This window comes from Lissotriton helveticus, chromosome 2_1 (genome assembly GCF_964261635.1).
Source record: "Lissotriton helveticus chromosome 2_1, aLisHel1.1, whole genome shotgun sequence".
NCBI classification, from domain to species: Eukaryota; Metazoa; Chordata; class Amphibia; order Caudata; family Salamandridae; genus Lissotriton; species Lissotriton helveticus.
In genome coordinates, this window is record NC_136059.1 from 1,002,769,493 (window position 1) to 1,002,792,528 (window position 23,036).

Sequence of the window (23,036 nt, forward strand, 5' to 3'; positions counted from 1 at the left end):
TGAGTGTGAGATTGGCACTTCAAAGGGCATGGCACACACGGTTTAAGGCTTTATCGTGTTCTTCACGTGTCGTGCCAAATACAAGTATGTCGTCACTGTAGTTAAATGAGTTGGGAATGTGGTGGATCACCCGCCGAACAGCTTCTTGAAAGATTTCCGCCGCTGACGAGATGCCAAAGTTGAGGCATTTATATTTGAAGAGTCCTTGATGAGTGGTGAATGTGGTAATGTATTTGGATCTCTCGTGGATTTCGAGCTGGTGGTATCCTTTGTTGAGGTCTAATTTTGAAAAGACCGTTGCTTCGTTCAGGCGGGTAATCATGTTGCTAATATGAAGTCCGGGATGCCTTTCCCGCTCTATGGCTGTATTCGGGGCGCGCATGTCCACGCACAGGCATACTTTGTTTTCATGCCCTTGTTTGGGCACGACTACAACTGGTGACACCCAGGGGGTGGGTCCAGATGATCGCTCTATGATGTCTGCTCTCAGTAGATCTTGAAGCTCATCATCGACCGCTTGCTGGAGGTGAAAATTTACTTTCCTGTGGTGCTGGGCCACTGGAGTAACTTGTTAGTTAATGTGTAATTTGACTTTGACGTTGGCTAGCTTTCCTAGGCCTGAGAACAACTTCGGGAATTTGTTGATCATTTCGGGCAAGTCATCCACTTTGAATAAGATCTCTACCAGCCTCAGCCATTCTGCTGTGGGTAGGCTGAGTAGGCAGTCAGCAGCTTCAGGGCCTTCTATGACATGAATTTGAGCTTCAATTGATCTGTTCTTGTAGGTTAGCGTTGTGGGAAAACGTCCCAGGCATGGCAGTGGTTCCTTGGACATCCAGGTGTAGACGTGCACTGCAGCTGGTTCGAGCTTCGGTTTCGGGCACATCTTTTCATAGTCCATTGTGTAGATATAGTTCAGTGACGCTCCCGTGTCCAGAACAAACTTGGCAGAGTAGTTTCCCATTCGAATATCTAGTCGGGGGTATTTCTTCAGCCGGTCTGGGTCTGCCACCATGCATACATATTCGTCACTGTCATGCGTTATGGGAGTGAGTGCGGATCATACTCTTGATGTCAACCTGCGAGAACGATACAACGCCTGGGACTGGGTCCTGGACCTGGAGGAGCTAGTTGATCGATCTCTTATTCCGTGCACTGCCCTCGCATGGTGACGTGTCCCGGCACTTCGTCTGACTGGCCTGGTTTCTTTACGCCTGGTTTGGCACAGAGTTTCAAAGTGATAAATCTCTCACGCATCTATGGCATTGTTGCCCCATGACTGGGCATGTGCCAGTGTGTGGATATTCCAGGCCACTTCGGTAGCAGTGCGGTGGTTGTTTCCAGGTTGTACTGCTTCTGGTCCTGCCATGGGACGAGCTCGTAGGTTTGTCAGGCCGACGTCTTGTGTCCGTCTGGGATTGGACTCTGAGAGCTTGTTCCCGCTTTTCTGTCTTCCCGGCTTCTATTTTCTTTGCATGCTCTTCGGCTTGGTCATTTATGCGTGTGAGTTCTTCAATGTCTTCGAGCGAGTAGTGTTTTTTAAGGAGTCAACGTAGCAGTGATTCGGATTGGCATCCTTCGATGATGCGTAAGTGAAGTGCGTCCTCAGTGTTAAAGTTGTCGAACTCGCAATAGCGTGCCAGACGCTTTAGTCGTGAGATGATATCACCCATTGATTCATCGCGTTCTTGGGACGCGAGATTGAAGGTGTAGCGTTCATAGTCTAGGTTGCGTTTATGGAGACATTTTCTTTCCAGAGCACCCTTCACGTCTGCATATGATGCAGTATCTGCTGGGGGCAATTCTTTGATTATCTGTCCAATGTCTTTGCCCACTAAATTCTTTAGCGCTATAAGTTGATGGTCAGGATCATCTACTCTTGAGCCTTTCATAAAGTTTTCAAAGTCTTCTATCCAGTTTTTCCACTTGGGGCCCATACTGTTTCCTGATGTCAATATCAGAGGTTTGGGGGGACGAGGGAACAATACACCGATTAATATGGGCCCTTGTGGTGCGGCTGAGGCCAGACCGGGTGTTGCATTCTGCGTGGAGTCAGGTCGGGTGGACATGGTAATATTCTGCTATCTTCACTGCCCTTCCTGACACTCCTTGTGGCTTTGCAGGGCTTCAAAGATTATTTTGACGGGCTCATTGACTTTATTTTTTCTTTGCCTGACCTCAAAATGGCCGCTGAGGCCAATGTCTTCCTATAGGGAGTGCCTGACTTTAAGATGTCCGCCGGACAGGACGCCTGTGTGCAGTTGGGGACATGAAAATTACAGTCCTTACCCCAGTGCTGCGCACCATGTGTCCATTTGTGGCCTCAGGAACTCGTCTCCCAGGAGCTCCTCGACGTGGCTGCAAGGCTGAGCTGATCGGCAGGGCTTGCCTGTTTTTTTTTTCTTTTTGGAGCGTGCCTCTTCTTGTTGTCTGGGCACTCTTCTTGTTGTGTGCGGTTGGAGGGGGTGTCTTAGCATCCCACTCTTGTTGCCAGATTTAGAGTCGGACACGGTAAATAATGCGCAACACTCACAGAGCTCTTTGACACGGCTGCCCCCTCCCGTCGTCTTCTTGCCATGCCTGACCCGGAAGCCCAGGACTCGGTCAGGCATGGCGACATGACACAGAGGAGCACTGTCAGTGCTCATTCTACTTGTTCACATCCAAAAAAGTTAAATGAAATTCTGTGCTGGCTGCTTTGTTGGGCATACTTTGCAATCTGGTGGTAATGTTTTTGGGATTTCACAATTAAATTACACTGAAAGAGTCCAAAAGAGAGACTGCAAGAGCTCTTGTTACCTGAGCTCAATGATTGATTTGGAGGTGCAGAAATATTATTGGAATCCACTTCGGGGGTCTAAATGCAAGGTGCATGACCCGAGGTTTCCATTTCTATGATAAATGTATTTAGCATTAATGATTGTATTGCAGATATGTTAAACTCACATGCTATGCTTTCATTTGTTTATATATAGGAGTACTGGTCTGGTTGTCAGACTAATATTGTACACAAAAGCCATTTGTTATACAATAATTTCACTCACTGGTTGCAATGCCATACAATAGTTTAAATAGATATAGCAACGTGGCCACATTATTTAATATTAGGTGACCAAATTAATAGTTCTTTTCTAAATCTAGTATACTGTAATGTGTCTGGTTTTCCAAACTCCTATAACAATCCGAGACAGATATGGATTTTTGGAAAGAAATGATCAATGCTTCTATTTATTTTAGGACTGTATTAGAGATATTACAGATGCCCTCATTGGACTTTGCAATAAAAGACAAACAAAAGACAACACAATAACCAATCACCGAATAATGTCTTCAGTTGGAGACCTCTTCGGAGCAGGTAAATATTGTTTTTGTCATTTGTAAAGTAAGTAGCAAAACTGACAGACAGCACTTTAGTAATTGTTCTTTAAAGAGGTTGCTGCCAAACATCAGTTATCATCAGCTAAAAATCTTCAGACCGATTAAATCAACTCAATAAAATTCACCATGGTAGATAGTTGCAGGCAAAAGTATGGTTGAGGTGTTTTTAAATGCCCACATGATTGACGGTGTGTGTTTTCGTCTTTTACTGGTTCAACATGCATTCCCAGGAACCTTCTTATGGATAGAAGTGAGTATTAGAACAAAAACATGCTTTCTTGTTGTATTATAGCAAATATTACTTATACTAGTAACAGTTCTAAGGTTAATCATCCTTAATGATACATGGACTTTACTCCTCGTCCTAACCAACACAGGCTTTACTCAGTGAATAGTGCTAGCTTCCTTCTCAGGGGTTTGTGGTTTTCTTCATCTGTAATTTCTCTTTCTGTTATAAAAGGATCTGTAGTACCTTTCTTGATTAGGTCCTGTGTACATCAGACATTTTGCAGTCCAACCATCTGAGATATCTAATGGACTTGAATTCACTAAGGATTGTCTAGCAAGTGCCAGACTAATTTGAAAATGGATACTTTCCTAGTGGGCTAGGCTGGACAAGTCATGAACAACAAACATTACATGGTCTCCACTGTACTGTCAAAATAATTACTGGGTTAACCTTTATTTCCCTTTGATTGTCTCTCCCCCTCCTTTTCATTTTATCTTCCATCATCATTTTTGCATTGAAATGTCATAGCATGACTGAAAGCTATTAGAATTTTGAAAATTATTTAACGTCTGCCAACACATATTTCTATTCTATGGATTTTCAAAGAGCGAGCAAAAGTGCCTGATCCCTGCCAGACCACTATGATATCCAAATAAGGAACCTTAACATACAATTAAACACAATGGAAATCACAGATAAAGTAGGCGATTATCCTGAAGGGTTGGGATTTATCCTGCCCTCCAAGACCTCACATTTGACACCATTGTCATAAATGATACACCGCATGCTTGCTTCACCCATGCAGAATAAATATCCCTTTGTTTTCCCTAGGTTTCGACACTGTATCATCTGCTCTTCAGTGGATATTTCTGTATCTGTTTCACTGTCCTGAAGCGCAAATCAAGATCCATGAAGAAATTGGTAACATCAATATATGAGAACAGTTTAACATTTATACATATTTGACATAAATGAAATTTGATTTTAAATACAGGCAAACAATTGCTATTTTCTTTGCAGATGAACAGATTGGAAACACCAGGCTCCCAAGGTTTGAAGACAGAACTAAATTACATTACACTGAAGCATTTATCAGTGAAGTCTTGAGGCATTCATCCTTTGTGCCATTTACGTTGCCTCACTGGTAAGTGAGTACAAGGATCATCAATCCTGCATGCCTTTAATATGGATTCCTTACGACTGTTAATGAAGATAGGAGCCAGTTCTGCCAACACTGTCTTAAGAGAAGATTGTGGGTGCACAACATCTAAATCTATTTGTCCAAGTTGTTCATTTAGTTTATATTTATATTGATTACAAGCTTATAACAAACTGCTATTGTACATAGTAATGCAGAAATATCAATAGCAAGGTGCCTACTTGAGTTTAGAACATAAAACCTCATCATATTGATAGGCCACTGTCCTAATTAATTTAGACAAGGTCTACGTTTTACAAGTGAGCTGGTTTCTCCTCCCAGTATACGACAATCTAATTGCTCTGTTACCCTTCTTTTGGTGGGCAGCGGCTACATAGGGGCTTATCAAAGTATACGCCCCTAAATCACATGGTCATCTGCTTGATTTCCCCATGGCTCTCATCTCATTTTCATTAGCTGAGGGTTACCTATTATATGGAGTCTTGAATGCGCCCACCCATCAACTTGGCTGTTTCACTAGCCCTTTTGCTGCAACAGATATTCCATCCCTGCAACAATAATGTCCCGAGCTATGACTATCTGCACCACATAGCAGAATCCACCTAAAGGGTCCTGTTCGCCAATGGCTGATCACTTTTTAGAGCTGGGAGCTGCAGCTATGCCAGAGTAAGGCAAGGTACGGGGAACCATGTCTAAATGAGAAATACAGTTAAACTAGAAAGGTATAGGGCCAAAAAGGAAGTTGCATAGAACAAGAAAATTGATGTAACAAAAAGAGGCAAAAGACTAGAAACGAGGAGAAAAGGAAGCATAATAAAGTCTAGATTCAATATCTTAGGTGAGGGAGGGACGCTGGGCGTCTAGTCCACGCTCTAGCACCCTAGGAAGCTCGACCTCCTCTTAAGGAAGGTTAACCAGGGGCTCTGTCTTGCTGAATGAACTCTCAGAGGAAGACCTGACCTTAGCAGAGCGGTCATACTGCATTGCCTACCTAAGTGGTGCAATTTGCTTGAGTTACAAGCATTTTTAAAATCTCCTCGTTTTGCATTTATTTTTCATTTTAATTTGTCTTTCCCTTGTTTTTAACGCTGCCTCCCACACTTGCACTTTAATTGTGATCTCACCGCGTTTTGCGGGTCCCGGATCCTTTGGTTTATGCCTCTCGGTAGTTGTGTAGTTTGGCGGCCATCTTAGGTGAGGGAGGGACGCTGGGCGTGTAGTCCACGCTCTAGCACCCTAGGAAGCACGACCTCCTCTTAAGGAAGTCATGCTGACGCGCAGCGGGAACGCCGGATCACTGCCGGAGTCACGCCTGAGTCCAGCCCGTCTGCGCCCATCCGCGCACAAACGGGCCTAGGGCCAGCCACTCTGCCTAATTCAGTAAGTTCTGCAACCACTTATTCGCGTGCCGAACTAATTCGGCTTCGCCCCCTAACATCTCTACACTGTACATCAGTACAGAAGGTTATCGAACCATTTACTTACTGTGCACTATGTAGCCCCCCCATCAAGTATCGACTAAAAACACCCTACGCTCAGCCCTTCTGAACTGTAGGTCTCTTCCGAGACATTCTTTGGAGGTTAGCCTCCTTATTCAGGAACATGAGTTAGACATTCTGTTTTTAACAGAAACATGGCTCATGCAAGGCTCAGAAGCGGACATAGTGAACGCTCTTCCTCCCGGGTTTTTAATCTATACCCAGGATCGACCGGTGGGTCGAGGGGGAGGTGTTGCTATTCTGTATAAGAACTCGTTGGTATGCAGAGCCCAAAAGGGTGAGGTGGAGGACTGTGAGAGCTGTAAGTTCTCCCTCCAAATCTCACCTACGGTGGCGATGTCTGGGTTACTAGTCTATCGCCCCCCAGGAAGTAATGGTAACTTTATCGGCTCTTTCATGGAGACGGTAATGGTTCTTGCCGCTTCTACAACCAACTTCATTACCCTGGGAGACTTCAATCTCCATTTCGACGACCAGGAAGACCGGTCAGCGACAGCCCTTCAATGTGACTTGGAAACCTGTGAGGTTAATCTTATAAACCTGGAGGCTACCCATAATAAGGGTCACTTATTGGATCCTATTTTTACTAACATCACCACTATGAAAGCAGCCTCCCCGATCCCTCTTCCATGGACGGACCATTTTATGGTCCCCTTTGCCTGGCAAACCGTGCCAGAGAGTACCCCCTCCATCAGTGTCCGTACGCCTGATAGACCCTGGGCCAGGCTGTCTGTGGAAAACCTGTCACGCAGTCTGGAGGCCTCACGCTCTTCATTAGCGAAGGACCCAGTACTGGCGGAAGCAGATTTCTGCAGATGGATCTCTAACACACTCGATGCCGTTCTTCCCTTAAGATGGGCAGGAAGGAGGGAGAAAAGATCGTGCTCCGCTCAGTGGTATACACCAGAGCTTAGGGCTATGCGGAGGGCCTGCAAAAAACTAGAACGCGCCTGGAGGAAGAATTGGGGAGTAGCTTGTAAGACTGAATACCGAGTGGCGATAAGGAATTACAAGCTCACCATCCGGTCCGCCAAAACCCAATTCTTGGAGGAGAGAATCAGCAATGCCTCCAATTCCTCCAGAGAAACATTTCTAGTGGTCAAGGAGCTCTTGAGGGTCCCTACGCCACCTGCCTCCACGGATAATCTGGAAGTAAAATGTAATGATCTAGCAGAGTACTTCCACACTAAAATTTAAAATATTTTGATTACCCTGCCCCAAATTGACATAGGAGCCGAGCCCTTCGTGGATGAGGGAAGACCTCTGAAGACCCTGGAGTCTTTTGGACCAGTCACTGAGGATGAAGCTCTTAAAGTCTTAGTGTCCGTTAAGAGTGGTTCCCCCCGGGACGTCGTCCCCATGAGGATTCTCAAACTGGTTGCCCCTTCCATTGTGGAACCTATCACGGAGGTAAATAATGCCTCGCTAGGTGCCGGTGTGGTCCCACCCAATTGGAAGGGTGCAATAGTAAAAGCCCTCTTAAAAAAAAACAGCCTAGACCCCCTTGACATGGCGAACTACAGGCCCATCTCGCTACTTCCGGGACTCAGTAAAATCACGGAAAAATTGGTTAATTTCCAGCTATCCAACTTCCTTGAGTCCAACGGTGTGCTGAGAAGTTCCCAAACAGGCTTCCGCCAGGGTCAAGGCACTGACACCGCCTTGCTGGCAGTCGCGGAAGAGGCACGTTGCATTTTGGACTCAGGAGGATCAGTGGCAGTGATCCCCCTGGACCTTAGTGCAGCGTTCGACACTGTTAACCATCGAGTGTTACTTCAGCGACTCTCAGATGCGGGAGTGAGGGGGACGGCGCTGAAATGGCTCAGGTCATTTCTTAGTGAACGGTCCTTCCAGGTCTGGGAAGGGGGCGCACGATCGGCTTCCACCCACCTCCATTGTGGAGTGCCCCAGGGCTCCTCCCTGAGCCCCACATTATTCAATGTATACATGGCCCCCTTGGAGGATGTGGTGGCTCCATTTAACATCAAAATCGTGAGCTATGCCGATGATACCCAGCTGGTGTTTGCCCTCTCCCAGGCCACGGAAAATCCCCAGGTGCTACATTCCTGCCTATCCAAAGTCCACACCTGGATGGGGGAATCAGCACTAAAGCTGAACGGCTCAAAAACCGAGATAATGCTGATGGGGATGAAAAGTCCCTCACTCCCCCGGTCTGCCTGGCCTAGCTGCCTGGGATCCCCCCCCAAGCCCAAGGCTGAGATCAAGAGCCTGGGTATCTGGTTGGAGCAAGACCTTTCCTTTAGGACCCAGGCTACCAAACTGGCTGGTGTCTGTTTCGGCCTTCTCCGATCGGTGCGCAAAGTGCTGCCTCTGCTTCCTTTTCTATCCCGGAAACTCTTGATCCAGGGCCTGATTATATCTAGATTAGATTTTAGTAATGCAATCTATCTGGGTGCCCCTGAGATCACTCTGAACAAACTTCAGCAAGTTCAGAATGCAGCGGCACGAATGCTTCACAACATCCCTATGTCACGATCGGCCAAACCCGCACTAAGGGCGCTGCATTGGCTGCCAGTGCGAGAAAGGGTGAAATTTAAGTCTCTCTGCCTTGCATATAAAATCTTGCAAGGCAAAGGCCCTCCTGCCCTTCAAAAGCTGGTGACCCCTTACAAGGCAAGTAGATCATTACGCTCAGACCAACAACACTTACTCACGATCCCTAGGGTTAAAAAGGCTCGCTCAGGAGGGAGGAGATTCTACGTAAGGGTTGCAACCCTTTGGAACTCACTCCCCCTAGGTTTACGCTCGGAGCCATGCCTTCTGCGTTTTCGTAAAGAGCTGAAGACCTTTCTCTTCTGTTAAACCGCTGTGCTTCTCTCTCTCTTAATCTGTGGCTCTGTTTGGCGAAGCGCCGGGATGCTCTAGGGTAACCACGCGCTATACAAAACTGTTTTAATAATAATAATAATAATAAATGTGAATGACAGGACTGTGGGGGCAATGACAAAGAGGGACAGGCATTTTTGGTAAAGGAATAGTGGCATAGGACTGCAGAGGCCATGAATATGAGAAAAGTAGGATTCTGAAGTCAATGGTGAAAAGAGTGACAGGTTTGGAAATGCAATCTTAGGCAAAAATGTAGAAGTAGATGGACAGGATTCTGGGAATGAGAAACGAGGTATTGACTCTGTGGGCAATGAGAATGCCATGGACAAAGCAGTCAACTTAGTGGCAATGTCATGAAAAGAAGAACATGACTCCTGAGGTTACAAGAGAAGGTGAGAGTTAGGACATTTAAAACCATGACAGTGAGGGAAAGGACACCGTGCACATTGTGAAAAAAGGAGAATTCCCTGGTTGTTATCAGGTAGGTTCAGAGGCATGAGACAATCCACTACAAAGACATAGCAAAGAGAGGAACACGAATTACATCCCTATGATGGACTGTTGGCCCAATTTTCATTTTGAGAGCTTTTGCAGGTAAAACATTCTACAACTAGTGCCAGCCCTCTATGAATCCTCCTGAGCTCCCAGGCCTCTGGTTCCTTTCCTCCACTACCTTTTAATCTGCCTCAGTTATTCCACCACCTACCATACCCAGATTCAAAGTGTGCTGAGAGCTCTCTCACAGTATGGCACATGTGTTGGTTCAATGGCAGACCAAATGATTGTTGGAGTTCAAAGTGCTCTGCAGACCAATGTTCAATGATTCTGGATCTGAGGTGCGTGAATGAGAGAAAGGTGTTGGTAGCCATGTGTTTTATTAGTGCCATGTGTGATGTCAAGAGAGTCTGCAAGTAGGATAATGCATCAGTGATGATCAAATTTTACACTTCCAGCAGAAAGCGATGAAAGTGTGAATTTAAGTGAAGACAATAGGTGTGAAGATAGGTTCAGAAGCAGTATATACAAATCAATAAGGGTGGCGGCTTTACAGATACTTGACTCCTATGTTATGCAAACAGCTATGACGTTCTCGCTCTTCTAAATTACAAATGATGTTTCAGGGATTTGAGTTTCTTTGACATTTTTTCTATAATTTGCATGTTGGTACTGTCAGTCAGAATATCTTTATTCGACTTATTACAAGTCATACAAAGAAACAAAACAATAAAACCCTGAGAAGGGATATATACATAGATGACCCTTCAATAGCCTAAAAAACATCAAACTAAGTACATATTATATTATAAATGCTATATACAAGAATAAATAGAAAATACATTATACAATCCATCAAAGAAAAAACATGACAATTTTTAAAAAGTTTAAAGCGACATCTAACCTCCCCTTTTTGCCCTTGCAGCGGCCACTAAAAAGTTTGCAATACAAAAAGTTGTGCGGGGATTAGTCAGGAGTTGTAGATAAAGCAAAGCCGGGCGCACCTGGGTAAAGCCTGCTTCTTTCAGGATAGGGAGCAAATATTTTCTTCTCTGCTCATGATATAAACTACAAAACATAATAAAATGCATAGTATCCTGAACAGAAAAATGGTCACAACTGCAAGGGGGGGCTAAATCTGGCTTCTGCCAAGATGTATAAGATCCTAAATAAAAATGTAACAGGTTAAACCTAAATTTAGTTAGTAAAAACCTGTGGTAAGGGACTGTAACAAAAATGAGATAAGATGCAAGGGATGATTCGCTCACCAAGAGATTATGAGCCCTAACTGCTGGCTTCTGCATTTCGGCTTCCTCGCGAAGCGTTTCCTTCCTAACCCTGAATTACTGTTTTATAAGGTCTATGTCCAGAGCTCTAATTTTATCTGGGCTTAGAAAGAGTTCTGGACGGCCCAGATCAGTAAATGATTTAATTAAGTAGGCCAGCCATGGGATGCTACTATGTTTATCAAGTAATAAGACATCCTTCAATATTATGTGGTTCAAAGGGAGATCTTCGTTCAACCACATTTTCAGCCACAGAGTTAGAGGTGCTAGGCTCAATGAGTCTGACAGGTAGGGCAAACCCACCTCCTTATGTATGGAAAAAGTCGGGGTTGACTGGGGGATAGAGAGAAGCGATCTTATAAATCTATTTTCTGCCCTTTGAATGGGATCAAGATTCACATACCCCCACAAAGGGGATCCATATAGGGCAATAGCAACAGGCTTGCACTTATAGATCTTCAAAAGGGCTTCCATGGGCCTGGCACCCAGCTTGCCAGCAAAACCCAGGAGCGCTGAGGAAGATCTTATGACCGCCAGCCTCTTTGCTCTAATCTGTGGCCCCCACGTTCCATTCTGGTCAAACAAAACACCCAGGTAGGGAAATGTGGTTACCTTAGCAACCAGGGCCCCTCTGCAGAAAAATGATTTATGTTTCTTTTTGTAACGTTCGCGGCCCATGACCATAGTATGCGATTTAGCGACATTAACCCTAAGGTCTAGGTTATCCATGAAGGAGCCAAAAGCGTCCAAAAGATGCTGTAAGCCTACACCAGTGCGAGCGATCAACACGGCGTCATCCGCGTACAGGAGTGCCGGGATATGGACATCTCCTGCACGTGGTACGTCCGCGTCCTGGTCTCGCAGATATTCCCCCAGGCCGTTGATATAGATAGTAAAAAGCGTGGGCGCTAAGATGCAGCCTTGCCGGACCCCTTTTAAAGATTTAAAAAGCGGGGTACATCTGCCGTTGTTTGACACTCGGACAGCTGCAAAAAGCTCCTGATGCATGGTGGCCATGAACGTTACCAAAGCTTCATCGATACCCATCTCCAAAAGAATTGACCAAAGTTTTGCCCTATTAACGAGGTCAAAGGCCGAGGATAGGTCCATAAATGCCAAAAACACTGAACCCTCCTTGGCCACCGTATACTTTGAGATGAGTAGATGCAGATTAATACATTGTTCGATGGTCCCTTTTCTCTCCCTAAAACCATATTGTAGGTCAGACAACCCGCCACAGCCCTCAACATTCTCCCTCAATCTAGATAAAAGAACTCTGCCCAGAATTTTTATCGTTGAGTCCAAGAGGGATATGGGCCTATAGAACGCGGGGTCATCCCGCTGACCTTTGTTTTTAAAAATAGGGACGATGGTGGATCTAGCCCACGAGGCGTGTTGGTACTGGAAAGCAGCTATCCAATGTGCACAGCAGAGGGTTTTGAAAGATATACTTCTGCCCAGCGTAGCACTTTGAATACAAGGGCAATATTGCCCCTTCTGTTTAGGTTGCAAACCTTTCTGGCTGCAGGTTTCAAAATGTATTGTAGTTTGGAATTTGAGTTTTTAATGAAACCAACCTACAGTCTATTGACCTAGTCCAGTCTTTCTATTAATTGAATTAGAAAGACCCATGCTAGAGCTATCTACAAGAAACCCAGGTAGAGGTAAATGGTTTGTTGGACTCTCATTGTGTCAAATGAGTCACTAGTACCTTTGGGATTGAAGAGAGGTGTTAGAGTCCTTAATGGCTACAATGTTTTTCACTTCAGTCAAAGTGATAGCTGTCTGACCCATATTCTGGGCCAAGAACATATGGAGCTGTAGTTTTGCTGTGAGCTACAGGTGAGTATTTCTGTTTTTGAAGAAGTGCGCTTGAAATTAATCTCTAGCATCCATTGAGCCACAGTTAATAAGAATCCCATGATTCTTGAAGATCTTACCTGTGAGGGCTTTTTGATGTTTAAAATGATTTGTGTCGTATGCTTAGCAGTTGTAGGTGTGGATAACAAACTTCACTTGTTCCAGATGAGGGAGTAGGCAAATGCTGAAGAGTAGAGATGTGATCTTACAGCCCTTGGGAAACACTTGATGAATTTGAGAAGGGTGGACGATTCAATGATGATACTGAAACAATTTGGGGCCAGTACTTTGAGGTAGATGTTTATCTAGTTCAGTTGCATGCCCTTGTATCCCACCGTCACATAGCCTTAGCTCTGGTAGCTAGTGGGTCACCCTGCATCAGAACCTAGTAATAGGTCAAGTAATCATGGAGCAGCAACCTCATTGTTGTTGACAGAGACCTTAAGATTGTCCAAAATTGGGATTACTGCTGGTATGTTGTTTCCATAGTGTGGACCCATTCCATCTGACTGAAACCGTTATGTTCAATGAAACTGGCTATCTGACAAACGCTGCCTTTTCAAAGAGTTTGCCTAAGAAAAGTTCCTGTGCTCTAAGTCTGTAGTTAGCTCGGTCAGCTTGGGTCAAATCACTGTTTCTTTAGGACAGGTTTGTTAGGGGGGAGCTGATAATCTCTCTAGTCAGTATGCATCAGGGAACTCAAGTAGTTGTGACTTAAAAAGTTTGACAGTGAAGGTCAGTGACATACCAGTCAAGTTTATGCCTTTAAACAGTGTCTTTTTATGTCAGTAGGTTTAATAGGCACAGTGTGGGTTGAGCATTCAGAGTAGCCTGATTTGGATGGAGATTTTCAGTGGATGTTGCTTGGTTCTGAATGGAAATAAGCTTTAATGCTAGAGGCTTTCTTGTGGAAATGTTTTGCTAAGGCATCACAGAGTTCCAGCAGTGTTTTTATGTACTAATATCCAATTCAGGTTCCATAATTCGTTGATCATTCTGACGAGCTCGTTATGCTTATGAAGTCTCCGAGATGTGTTGTGCTTAGTAGCAGCCTTTGGCCTTTTTGATGGAGGTGTGCTTGATTCTGGTTCACTTTTGGAGCTACTTTGTATCAATTAGGTTGAGTGGATTCCTCCAAAGTCTTTCAAGATCTGGCATTTGTTTTTTTTTACTTTCACATTGTAGATGAACTAGCTGTTTGTCCTGTTATGTCTCAGGCATATAAGTTTCAGAAGGGTTACCAAGTCAAAGGCCTAGGTTAACCACTGATGGAGTTGTTTCACTGATATTTCCAGTCACAGGTTTTGGGAGGTGGAAAAGGGTTATTGGAATGAGTTTACACTGAATTTCTTGTACGATTTTATAGGTATGGATATATTATTGCTTATAGAATCATTAGTTGCCATGTTAATGTTTAGTGAGAAATGGATGGTCTGATACGTATTCTATGTAATGGGGGGTTTTCCTCCAGTGAGCAAGAATAAACCTATTATTTTGAATATACCATCAAGTTGGTGCAAGCTGAACTGGTTTGATTATAGACCAATTCGTAGAAGCAGAGTGCTTTAATGTTAGAAGGCAACGAGGTCTGGCATAGGGCTAGATTGTCAAGCCAGCTGTTTCAATATAGTAATTATAGCAATTATAGCAATATAGTAATTATAGCAATTAGTTAAGAGCCACAGACTGCTCGCTCTTTTGGCAGACCGGAACGCAAGTAGAAAAAGTGTTAATCCTTTTATTCAACGAAGTGCTGAGAACTAGCAAAGGTAACTGTAAAAGATTAGAGAGGAAATGGCGCAGGCAGAATCTTCTAGAGGACAGAAATACCTACAAGGGAGCAATCAAAGTACACTACAAACTAGTATGGACGGCCAAAAAGAGTTATTTTGAAGATCGAATTACTAATAATAATAACAGTGGCAAGGAAATCTTTAAAATTGTTAAATTGTTCACAAACCCTAAAGCAGAAATCAAAGAAGCAGCACCTTCAGCCGATTGGGCAAGGCAGGTGGCCTGCTCCCTTCATGATAAAATTAAGGTGATCCAGCAGTCATTCTCCTCAGAAATGGAAGAAACCACACCCTCCCACTACTCACACGGGGATGATGTATTTTTGCTCTCCCCTTCAAAGGTATTGTTAGAAAGGCTGTCACTGCCACAATTCCCATCCTTCAAACTGGAAGACTCTCTCACCTATCTCTCGGGGCTTAAGTCAGGATCACCTACTGATGCCTGCCCTGCTAAAATGTTACTAGCACTAGCAGCCACCTTAAACGTGCCCGTCAATAAGGTAATCAACTCCTCACTTGTTACAGGTGTCATGCCATCTGCCTGGAAGCAGGCAAAAATCTTGCCTCTCCTGAAGAAACCCAACGCAGACCCCAACAACCCTACTAACTATGGACCAATCTTCCTGCTTTCACGAAGGTAGTAAAAAAACATGTTAACACCGTAATGACTGAATACATAGAGGAATATGATCTCCTCCACTCCGCGCAATCCGGGTTTAGGACTAACTACAGCACAGAGTCTGCCCTGCTGGAAGTGACCGAATACCTTAAAGATTAGCTTGATGATGGGGGAAGAGCAATTCTGATCTTGTTAGATCTGTTGGTGGTATTAGGTACGGTGCCCCATGAGATGCTCTTAAACAGATTAAATAACATGGGCATGAAAGGGAATGCATTGGCATGGATTACTTCTTTTCTGGAACACCGGGAACAGATTATTTGGACACCTCCCTCCTCTGCCGCAATGCAAAAACATAAAAGTGGGAGTCCCGCAGGGATCTGCCTTGAGTCCCACCTTATTCAATATGCCTATGTCACCACTTGCATCATTAGTAGAGGTACATGGCATAAAAATGGTCTCTTATGCGGCTGATACGCAGCTGATTTTTTCATGCAAGATAGGAGATGACTTTAATGGGGAAATAATTAGTTCTGCCTTACCAATGTTTTTAAAATGGTTGAAGCAGAATCAGATTAAGTGCAACCCAGATAAAACCGAGATTGCATTCTTCGGCCAACCTGTAGAGAACAATTGGGCTCAGTGGTGGCCTTTAGACCTATTTTTTTTCCCCGCACTGCCCAATCAGTAGTGAAAAACCTAGGTATCCATATTGACAACGAGCTATCGATGTAGACCAGTGGTTCCCAATCTTTTTTGACCTGTGGCCCCCTTGACCTAATCGGCAGTTGGCCGTGGCTCCCCACCATTTTTCTACCGGTGGGCGGGATGTAATCCGACCTTGGGAGTACTTCCTGTTGTCTTCCTTAAAGTAATTGGGACGCAATGAAGGTATTAATATCATATTTGTAACAAACCAAGAAGATAACAGTTGTTTAATAAAAACTCCTTAAGTGAGAAATACTACAATATTACCATGGCAGCTATGTGAACCGGACTACAATTTACCCTCACAAGTCACCTTTTTTGTGCGTTTTAGTTCAATGAATCACGAGGAGTGCCGGCAAAATCCGCTTTAAAACACCACAGGCCAGCCAGCAAGCCTGTTGTAACACACTGCACACGTAAATCTGCAAACCCCTGCTCTTACACATTGCACATGTACTACACGTAAAACTATCAGTGTTATTAAATAAAATGATGTCTCTGTACTCATTTGATTAGGCCAGATTTATAATGGAGCAGTCAAGAAAGCAATTGGGTAATGCTTATTTTACGTTAGTCAGAGCAGCAGAAGAAATTAAAGAAGAACACCTACTCAAATCGTCGTTAGTGGATTCTGCAGTGCACCGTGGCTACATTCCATACCCCAGCGAACGTTGATGTGTGCTTTCAAGTGACCCATGAAAACAGTGCTTATCCGCCTCCCTCTCTTTTTATCCCCCACTACAGCAGTTATGCTATTCTCTACTTGAGGTGAGTAAGTGGCAAGCAACTGCGCCGTTTATTTAAAAACATAATCTAACCCTATTACAATAACTGACCGCTACAATTTACAAAATCATTCTTTTGTTTGTAGCAGCACGGCGCACACTGCAAATCACTGGTGCAGACCTGAGTCCTTCAGTTTCTGGTGCTTTGCTGCCAGTTTTAACATTTTCATATAATGTCTTGTTTTCCTGGTTTTCATTGCATGATTTTGGTTGTGACAGTGTCAGTCATAGTTGTTGAAATGTCACACATAATTGTACTGCATTTATGAAAATGTTACACACAGCAATCTGAACCTTGGCAGCTATGTTTATGTGCATTTTAGTTCAATTACGGCGGTGGACTTCACTTACCAATATCCTTGAGTTCAGAGTCCACGAGGCACGGCGGGCAGGCAGCACAAACTAGGCTCAAACGAGGCTCAAACGCTGCTAAAGCTGGAGTCCAGAAGAGGGTTCCCATGAGGCACAGCGGGCAGGCAGCTCAAACGCTGCTCAAAAGCTCAGAACATGGATGGCCATATGACAGTAATGGCGGAGATTATACCTGTAGAAAACACGTACGACGTGTACGTACGCATGCCGCTCGTGGCCCAATCCATAATCCAGGATAATGAAGGGGGGTATTTCTAACTCCCCCGTAGGTTCCCAAGTTGTGCGCGGCGCCCCTGGCCACTCATTGCGGCGCACCAGGGTGCCGCGGCGCACAGTTTGGGAACCACAGATGTAGACCCAAGTTCAATACCTAATAGGAACCTGTTTTGGAGTACTACGGATGCTCAAGAAACTTCTACTGCTTCTCCTCCTGGATTCTAGGAAGAAAGTGGTTCCGTCTCTGATCACGTCCAGACTGGACTATGCTAATGCCCATTATCTAGATCTGCCAGAATACCTGTTACAACGTCTTCAGTTAGTGCAGAATTCAGCAGCAAGAGCAGTTCTTAAACTAAAACCCAGATCACATATTACCCCCCATCTAATGGCCTTACGTTGGCTCCCAGGTAGGGAGAGAATAAAACTTTAGGCCCTGGTTATTTTTTTTAAAGCCTTCCATGGAACAGGTGCCGCCTACCTTAGGCCCACCTAAGGTAGGCGGCCCCCCAGGACACTCCGATCGTCCATTGTCAACCTGGCTTGCATCCGCAAAGCTCACCTGGCAAGCAGCGGAGGCAGATCCTTGGGCTTTTTGGGAGCCCACATTTTGAATAAACTACCAGCAGCTCTGAGATCTCAGACAGTGCTCTCCCACTTTAAAAAGCACTGAAAACTTGGCTATTTAAAATCTAAGCCTCGTAGGAGGTGCACTTGTTAATTGTCAGCCCGGGACACTCTCTAAAGAGCAGCTGTGCGCTATACAAATACGGGTCATTCATTCATTCATTCATTCATTCAGTACCCTAGTTTTCACAGGTTTGTGCTATCCAGAGTAGCTACTGGTATTTTGTCCAGGACTGAGCCTGTACAATTGTTCTGTGAGGGTGAGAAATAAATAAGGAGGAATGAGGCTAAGAATGTTGCACATAGACAGTTATGGTCTAGCATTGATTAATTTTTCAAAATAGAAAAATCCTTGATGTAGGCCTGGTCTTTCTGTCGAAACACTGTTTGTCCTTAAGATAGGGGCAATTCCTGTAGAGAGTTGTGTATTACGTCCCCTTTGGGAATTTCTTTGCATAGACGGTGAACATCAAGCAACATATCAGCGATGAAAAGTATGTCAAGTTTTAAGTCTGCTGATAGCTCATAGATATGATTAATGATCTAATTTAGCAATCTCGCATTTACTGGCTTGCTTGATAGTTGGTTTGAATTATATTTGGGCAGTGGCTAGTTGAATCCTGTAGTTCTTTAAGGGACCAAATATTGGCCTTACCATTGGATTTGTTTTTATAGATCTTTGTGGGCACATCTGTAACCATTTCTTTTAAAGATTCATCTGATTGATACTTGTTCAAATCTAGTGTGTGAGATAGTACAAAATTAGGTGAGGACCAGATGTTTTACCATTGGAATCCCATGTTGGAATTTACAATGGTGCTGATGCTGGAGGGAGCTCATTTTATAGTTCGTGTAGCAGCTACAGCCGGCGTGGTTGCAAATGCTGTGAGCATGATCTGTTACATGGTTCTTTGAGTTGCTCCAGTATTCTAATTAGCAAAGTTACTGGGTTTGGAGAGAAGGGAGGGTAGAGGCATATACACCAGAACTGCTAGCAGGAGTATGGCTAGAGGAGTGATAGGGAAAGATATTGAAGTTACAAGGAAGTTAGGAAGAGGGTTTAGCAATATGAAAATACAGAGATTGGTGAGAAGATGAGTAGGCTACAATTCCTTAAGAAAACTAGGACATTCTACTGCTAGACCAGTTCTGTATCTTCATGATAAATGTTGTGGCTATACATGAGGAAAGCTGGAAAGTGGTCAACAAAAAGTTGCTTTTGGGATTTGTAGTGGGAGACAGAGCACAGGAGAGAAAAGGGAGTCAGTTGAGAGAGGTGTATATGTAGTTGGGGAGAGAGAGACTTGAAGCATATGGATAGTGTTGGACAGGCCCCATGACGGGCTCGCTCCCTCCCCGCATGACAGAGCCCAGACACCGGCTCTCCGGGTGCTACCCACAGAACCAACCCGCAACCCGTCCCCTGTGGGACGCCTGCTCCCGGATGTCCCTGTGTCACGGGCCCGGGCCACCGTCAGCACCATTGCCCGGCCCAGCCGCCATCTTGGACACGGCATCACGCGGCCGCGCGGCCTCAGCTCGACCCCAACCCTGGGCCTGGCCAGGCCCCGACATCCCGGCACCACCATCCACCCAGGAGGTGAACGGACCACTTGGCAGGTCAATGGGAGTAAGAAGTGTCGATGGCTCTCTCCCGCCAGGTGCCGATCACCCCCAGCCTCCTCGGGCGCTGGCTCCACCCCCCTGCTGGGTGTCTGGACTCCCTCATCCCGGACCTCCCGACCTCCAAGAGCGAGGGTCCGGACATCAAAGAGCGCCAGACCTATAACTGAGGCAGCCCCAGAACAGGAAGGCAGTTGTATCCTGGAGTCGAGAGACACCGAGAAGAACTCATCCTTGACGGACTGCTGGCGCTGCCGCAGCCCTGCCTTGTGAACTATCGTCCTGCCTGCTGGCGCTGCCGCGGCCTTCTGCAACCTTCATCCTCGTGGGACCTGCTGGCGCTGCCGCGGCCCGTTCCAACCTTCATCCTCGTGGGACCTGCTGGCGCTGCCGCGGCCCGTTCCAACCTTCATCCTCGTGGGACCTGCTGGCGCTGCCGCGGCCCGTTGTTACCTTCATCCTCGTGGGACCTGCCGGCGCTGCCGCGGCCCGTTGTAACCGTCATCCTCGTTGGGACCTGCTGGCGCTGCCGCGGCCCGTTGCCACCTACGATCTCTTCGGGACCTGCTGGCGCTGCCGCGGTCCGATCCATCCGAACGCCGAGCTCGAGGATTGTGAGCTACCGCCGTTTCCACCCCAGTACCCGTAGGTACCAAGACTGTCCCGCTACCCCCGTTCCCTACTAGAGACTAGAATTGAGAGGACCGTCGTGTCCTGATCTCCTTGTATCGTACTGCCTCACTTCAAGAACTGCCTATAAAAGGTGTTAATCTGATCTTCGTGTGGTGTCCATCTGTGGGGGGGAAGTTACCTGTCTGTGCGATCGTTGGAGACGGCCCTCACCGGAGCCCTCTCCCCTTGTGCTCGGCCGGCCCTCCAGGTCCCCGTCTAATATTGGTGGCCAGCGGCGCGATCCGAACCAACGCGTACCGTACAGATAGTAACTCACCCTACGACTAAACCACAATGACGACCAAAGAGAGCGGATCTGCAGAGAAGTTCCAGATGGAAAAGCTGGAGGAATACAACCACCGAGAGCTAAAACAATTTTGCATGGACTTAGGCATTGCTACCACCGGGCTAAGCACAAAAGAAGACTTCAAAAACGCCCTAGAGGCCTGGACAGAGACGAATACCGCCACCCCCCGGGACCTCGAAGCCCCGGAAGTCAACACCACCCTGACGGAAGAACGGAGAACAGGTCCCTCCCGAGAAGAGATCCAGGAGCGGGAAAAAAATAGACTACACGAGTTAGACTTGGCACGGCTCAAATTAGACGGAGAATTGAAGCTGGCGGAACAAAAAATAAACTTAGAACACTTACGGCTCAGAGAAGAGCGAGAGGAAAAACAGAGACAGAGGGATCTCGAAGAAAAAAGACTGGCATACGAACACGAGTGCAAACTAGCAGAGATAGAAATGCGCAAACTGAACAAAACCCTAGGGGTGCCCGAGCCACCGCGCTCCCCGGGTACTACCGAGCAGAAGGTCCACATCCCCAAGGATGTGGTCCGAGAATACCACCGAAGCGACGACATACAGCAGTGGTTCAAGGCCTATGAGATCGCCATGACTGCCCACCGGATCGCTCGAAGTGACTGGGGAGCCGGTCTATGGGGGAGATTCGTCAATGAGGGCCGTGATGCCCTGCTGCAGCTTCCGGACCATCAAATGACGTCCTATGACCGCATGAAGGCCGCCCTCCTCAGTCGATATGGGCTTACGCCCGAAATGTACCGCCAGAGGTTCCGCAACTGCACCCGGATCCCAGGTACAACTTGGTTGGAATACGTGAACTATTTCAGCCGAGCCTTCGAGGGATGGATCAAGGGTAACAACGTAACCACTTACGAACAACTCTTCAATCTCATTGTGTGGGAGCACCTCTCCAACAACTGTTTCGTCGAGCTCAGGCAGCACCTCCTCGACAGTAAATTGACTGAACCACGGCAGCTCGCCACCGAGGCGGACCGGTGGGAGAGCACCCGAGTGGCCCGGAGTGGGCCGAACGAGCAGAACAGAACCAACCAAGGTCATCATCGTCCCCGAGGAGGAGGAGGAGGACAGGGCCGGGGCAGAGACGCTGTCCCGGTCACTCCCGCTAACACCACCCCGCCCCCAGCCGGCCGGGGAAACCCCCCGATGCGCCCGGGGTTCCGAGCCAACGTTACGTGTCACCGATGCCAGCGAGTCGGCCACTATGCCAGTGACCCGACCTGCCCGAAGAACCAGGCTCCCGGGCCCCGCCAGGTGGCGGCCGCCGCCCTAGGAGAAGAACAAGTCTCCGAAGACCCTGAAGCATACGAGTCGGAACAGTTCGAGTGGGAACCCGCCGCCATGACCCTGGCCTGCCTAGGAGGAAGAGACATGGTCCCGCGGACTCCCCTGCCCGCCAACACTCGGAAGTACAGCCAATGGGTGAGCATAAATGGGCGCAAGGCCGAAGCCCTGCGTGACACCGGGGCCAGTGTGACGGCCGTCCGTTGTCACCTGGTGACCCCAGAACAAATCCTGCCAAACGTTCTTTGCCCCGTCCGATCGGCAGACAATTCGGAGAGCCTGTGTCGGATGGCCTGCGTCCCCTTCGAATGGGGAGGAGTGTCCGGCATGCTAAAAGTAACTGTCCGCGACGATGCCCCCGTGGACTGCCTCCTGGGGAACGATCTCGAGAGCTCCCCGTGGGCAGCTGTTGAAAGAAGAGAGCATCTGGGGATGTTGGGTCTCCCGGACTGGGCGTGCGTGACCACCCGGTCCATGGCCACCCGCACCATCCCTAGACCAGAAGAACCCGAATGGTCAGCACCTCCGCCCCCGATCGCTCCAGAAGAAGACTCCATCCATACCGACCACCCGGAACCAACCCCAGAGGGGTCCGCACAGCCCCCCGAATTCCCGACCTGGCTCAGTGGCGTCAAGAAGGGGGGCCCACCCAAGAACAATTCCGGCAGGAGCAAAAGACCTGTCCCTCCCTCGAGGGACTGCGACAGCAAGCGCTCGCCCAGGGCCAAGGAGACACCACCGGGGCCCACTGGGTTTATTGGGACAATGATCTCTTGTACAGCGAGCAAAGAATCGCAGAGCTGGGGGCCGGTCGAGTGCTGGTGGTGCCCCTCCACTTCAGAGACTTCCTGTTGAACTTGGCCCATGATGTCCCCCTGGCTGGGCACCTGGGGCAAGACAAAACCTACCACCGCCTGGTGACTCACTTTTTCTGGCCCAAAATGAGAAATGACGTCTCCAACCACTGCCGGTCCTGCCCGACCTGCCAGGCCAGCGGGAAGAGCGGCCGCAAACTCAAGGCACCCCTACAGCCATTCCCCGTGGTGACCACCCCGTTCGAAAGGGTGGGAATAGACATCGTGGGGCCCCTGGACCCCCGAACAGCACAAGGGCATCGCTTCATCCTGGTCCTGGTGGACCACGCCACCCGCTATCCTGAGGCGGTCCCCCTTCGTACTATAACAGCCCCAGTAGTGGGTCGAGCCTTAATGGGGATCTTTTCTCGAGTGGGCTTCCCCCGGGAAGTCGTCAGCGACAGGG

At 47.0% G+C, this 23,036-nt stretch overlaps 1 protein-coding gene across 1 annotated transcript in view; it reads left to right on the forward strand.

Moving 5' to 3' along the window:
- Positions 1–23,036, forward strand: part of LOC144818400 (cytochrome P450 1A1-like) — a 228,540-nt gene that overhangs the window by 159,266 nt on the left and 46,238 nt on the right. Inside the window, exons 4-6 of the mRNA XM_078675774.1 lie at positions 3,238–3,355; positions 4,439–4,528; positions 4,628–4,751. Coding sequence (XP_078531900.1) covers positions 3,238–3,355; positions 4,439–4,528; positions 4,628–4,751 — 332 coding nt within the window. The remainder of the gene's footprint in view (positions 1–3,237; positions 3,356–4,438; positions 4,529–4,627; positions 4,752–23,036) is intronic.